This window comes from Eurypyga helias, unplaced genomic scaffold (genome assembly GCF_000690775.1).
Source record: "Eurypyga helias isolate BGI_N326 unplaced genomic scaffold, ASM69077v1 scaffold15009, whole genome shotgun sequence".
In the NCBI taxonomy this organism is placed as follows: domain Eukaryota; kingdom Metazoa; phylum Chordata; class Aves; order Eurypygiformes; family Eurypygidae; genus Eurypyga; species Eurypyga helias.
Genome location: NW_010274049.1, coordinates 1 through 3,701, shown reverse-complemented (window position 1 = coordinate 3,701; position 3,701 = coordinate 1). Strand labels below are relative to the sequence as shown.

Sequence of the window (3,701 nt, the reverse complement as noted above, 5' to 3'; positions counted from 1 at the left end):
TTTGATGAAAACAGCCTTAAATTAATTTCTTCTGTCTGCTTTTTCCTACTTACTGTGCTAATAGCTGTTTTCAGTTGGCAAATGCACCTAGAAGTGGGATTAATGTATGTGCAGCCAAGTAATGAAGTATTACCTGCTGACGTGATTACATTACTTATGAGTGCTTATAGGTAAACCCATTGCATCCACAAAATGTTACCACAGCTGATGGATATGCTGCAATTATAGGATGCTGCCTTCATTTTATACCACATGCTTGATGGCATTTGTTTCCTGTCTTGATTAATCTTAGCGCTGTCTATTTGTCTTAGGTGGGACGATTAAAACACGACAATGGATTGGGGAGCTCTGCATACCATTTTAGGCGGTGTAAACAAGCACTCCACCAGCATCGGGAAGATATGGCTCACGGTCCTGTTCATCTTCCGGATCATGATCCTGGTTGTGGCTGCGGAGAGAGTCTGGGGAGATGAACAAGATGACTTTATCTGCAACACTCTGCAACCTGGTTGCAAGAATGTTTGCTATGATCACTTTTTCCCCATCTCTCACATCAGACTCTGGGCCCTGCAGCTGATCTTTGTTTCCACCCCTGCGCTGCTGGTGGCCATGCACGTAGCTTACAGGAGGCACGAGAAGAAACGGCAGTTCAGAAAAGGAGACCAGAAGTGCGAATACAAGGACATTGAAGAAATCAGAAGGCAGAGGTTTCGTATTGAGGGCTCCTTGTGGTGGACGTACACCAGCAGCATCTTCTTCAGACTGGTCTTTGAAGCAGTCTTCATGTATGCGTTTTATTTCATGTACGATGGGTTCCAAATGCCTCGCTTAATGAAGTGTAATGCTTGGCCCTGCCCCAACACCGTAGACTGCTTCGTTTCTCGGCCTACTGAGAAGACGGTGTTCACCATTTTCATGATTGCTGTCTCCAGCATTTGCATTCTTTTAAATGTGGCTGAATTATGTTACTTACTGACAAAATTCTTCCTCAGAAGGTCTAAAAAAGCTGGAAATCCCAAACATCACCCCAACCATGAGAATAAGGAAGAAACCAAACAAAATGAAATGAATGAGTTGATATCTGATAGCTGTCAGAACACAGTCATAGGATTTACGAGTAGCTAAGGTAGGGTCAGTGGTGGGGTTCACTCTTTTTGGAGTGAATGTTCTTTGTTTAAAGGCTGCAAAGGAAACTTGTTACATGAAACAATTTAAATTGGGTGAGACTGATACGTAGCGTCAGGTGTCAGTTATGCACATGACTGGAAAAAAAAAAGTCAGGGCAGCCTAAATGTGAGAATGGCATGAGGATTAAATAGGAAAGTGTGTCTTCCTGTGTGTACCCTTACAAGCTGATTATGACAAGTGGGAAACCCACTAGTACCTTTGTGCTGACACACTCCTGAATACTACATGCAACAGCAATAAGAAGAAAACTCTTTCCAAGCTAGATACTCTAGTATTACATTTTGTAATAGTGATAGTTTTTACTTGTGAACTGACAATTAAAGTATTTTTCTAAAGTCAAAGATTCTGTGTTACTTAAGGTGTTACAGTACACAACTGGCTATGCTTTGTTTCTTAACCTGGCGTATGCAGATTAACCCTGTAAAACCACATTTGTAGGGAGGAGACAGCGATAGGCTGCATCTTTACAGCTTTGCACGTGCTCCTTGAGCCTGGACAGGTCACTTGAGACACTTGGAACAGTCTGCTGGCAAAGCCCACCACGCGTAGAGTGGGTAACTGAGATAGCTAGGTCTTGAGTGTGCCGTCATGCCTAAAACCAGCACGACAGTACAGACACAGCCTAGGTAGACTTGCCTTAAACATCCAGCAGGCCTGGTAGTCTTATTGAACTTTTAATTGCATACTACCAGTTTTATAGCAACATACATAACTTTATGTAAACGTTTGTTTCTCTAATGTATTAGCTGTATTTCTTTATGCTATATCACATCATGGAATGCTTTTGGGTTTGATGTGTCTGCTTTTTTTTTTTTGGTAGACTGATGGTGCTGTTGTGGAACTGTGGGCTCTTTGGTTTGAAGGGCATCGAAAAGTATTACTGGAAACGGAACAAGTCTTCTGAATAAAAGGCAAACACTTTAACCTTTCTTAGTGATGTGAGAGTCTATATGTGAATGCTGGGGAGATCTTAGGCAGGACAAGTGCTTATCAAAAGTGGGTTCCAAGCAGGGCCTTTGCGCCCAATGTTCACATGGGGCACGTGCGCCCCTTGTTCCCAGCCAGAGCACTGACACCCCAATTCTGCTGCCCATACTCTAAGGGGGGGGTCCACATGTAACTTGAGTGCATGGGAGTGTGTGTTGTGGGAGGGGTATGCTGTTGAAAGCAGGGAATTCTGAGGGTCATAGAGGTGGGTGTAGGGCAAAACGGTAGCTATCCTGCTTTTGTTTGCTTCTCACCATGATCAAAATGTCATGAAGACGCTGACCTCAGCAGAGTTGCCTTTTTTTTTTTTTTCTTCCCCCCAGTGCAAATGGGTTAGCCTCAGTGTTTTTGTATCATGGAGCTACTCTTTCAAGGGGTGTAACAAAGAGCAGGTATCCCTAGGAGCAGAGGTTACACTCTGTTTTATCACCTGCCATTGTACCACGCTTACTCTTACAGGTGCCAGCGCAGCCCTGTGTGTGTCCATGCTGTAAGTGGGTTTGGGTTGGTTGGTGGTTTTATGTGGGACCTGTAGAACTCTAATGGGGTGCAGGCACAAGCAACGGGAGAGAGAAAATACCTAGTGTCAGCTCTGTCCCTGCAGCAGGGCCTGAGCTGAGCCCTGTCATTATCTATTCTCTTCTGCTGGCAAACTCCTGATCTTTCCTGCCTTCGCAGCACATTTTCTTTTTTAATTGCTGCTGTGAAAAGAAATTGCTGCTAGTCTTCTGAATGTGTCTACCGGCAAGCTCGGGGAAAAAATAAATACACAAAACTCTATTAGTGTGCTTGTGTTCTCCCTGCAGCCTGAAAACACAAGCCGAAGTGACAGTGCTGCGAAGGTTTGCCTTTGTAGGCCTTGTTCCTGGTGGCTGTGGCAATGGTGTAAACCTTTACTTAACGGAGCTGCTCCCTTTAGGGTCAGGAAGGTGGGTTCAAGGCTGTACGTCACCTTGCCCAGGGGCAAGCGGGAAGGATACAGGCTGTTGTGTGGGTCCCGGGGAGTGGAGACGCAGCTACTTCTGCTCCAGAACTGTGTTTCATGGAGCAGCTTGAGCTATGGACTTCATCCGGGGTGTGCTGTGAATCATGTACCACAGAGATTAGGGATGGAGATCAGTTAGTGATTATGCCGGGTCGTGTCTCACCATGTCCAGTGATCAAATTGAAATAGCCCTGGGCTGAATGTCTGTGGTTGGTTGACCCTGGCTGGGGGCCAGGTGCCCACCGAAGCTGCTTTATCACTGCCCTCCTCAGCTGGGCAGGGGAGGGAAAATACAGCAAAAGACTCGTGGATCAAGACAAGGACAGGGAGAGATCACTCACCAATTACCATCATGGGCAAAACAGACTTGACTTGGGGAAAATCAGTTAATTTATTGCCAATCAAATCATGAGTAGAAGAGAATTTAAACCAAATCTTAAAACACTTTCCCCCCTGTCCTTATTCCTGGGATCAGCTTTGCTCCCAGTTTCCCTACCTCCTCCTCTGGCACGGCATAGGAGGATGGGGAACAGGGGTTGTG

General features: G+C 45.4%; 1 protein-coding gene across 1 annotated transcript; it reads left to right on the top strand.

Annotated features, from left to right (window-relative positions):
• Positions 1-322: 322 nt before the first annotated feature.
• On the top strand, positions 323-1,453 carry LOC104505459 (gap junction beta-6 protein). Its single transcript, XM_010159701.1, has one exon. It carries the CDS (start codon positions 334-336, stop codon positions 1,123-1,125), a length of 792 nt encoding a protein of 263 aa, XP_010158003.1. The 5' UTR covers positions 323-333; the 3' UTR covers positions 1,126-1,453.
• The last annotated feature ends 2,248 nt before the right edge of the window (positions 1,454-3,701 follow it).

Bases quoted from the DNA above. Each gene is read 5' to 3' on its own strand.
- LOC104505459 (XM_010159701.1), top strand. From the start codon at position 334: ATGGATTGGGGAGCTCTGCATACCATTTTAGGCGGTGTAAACAAGCAC.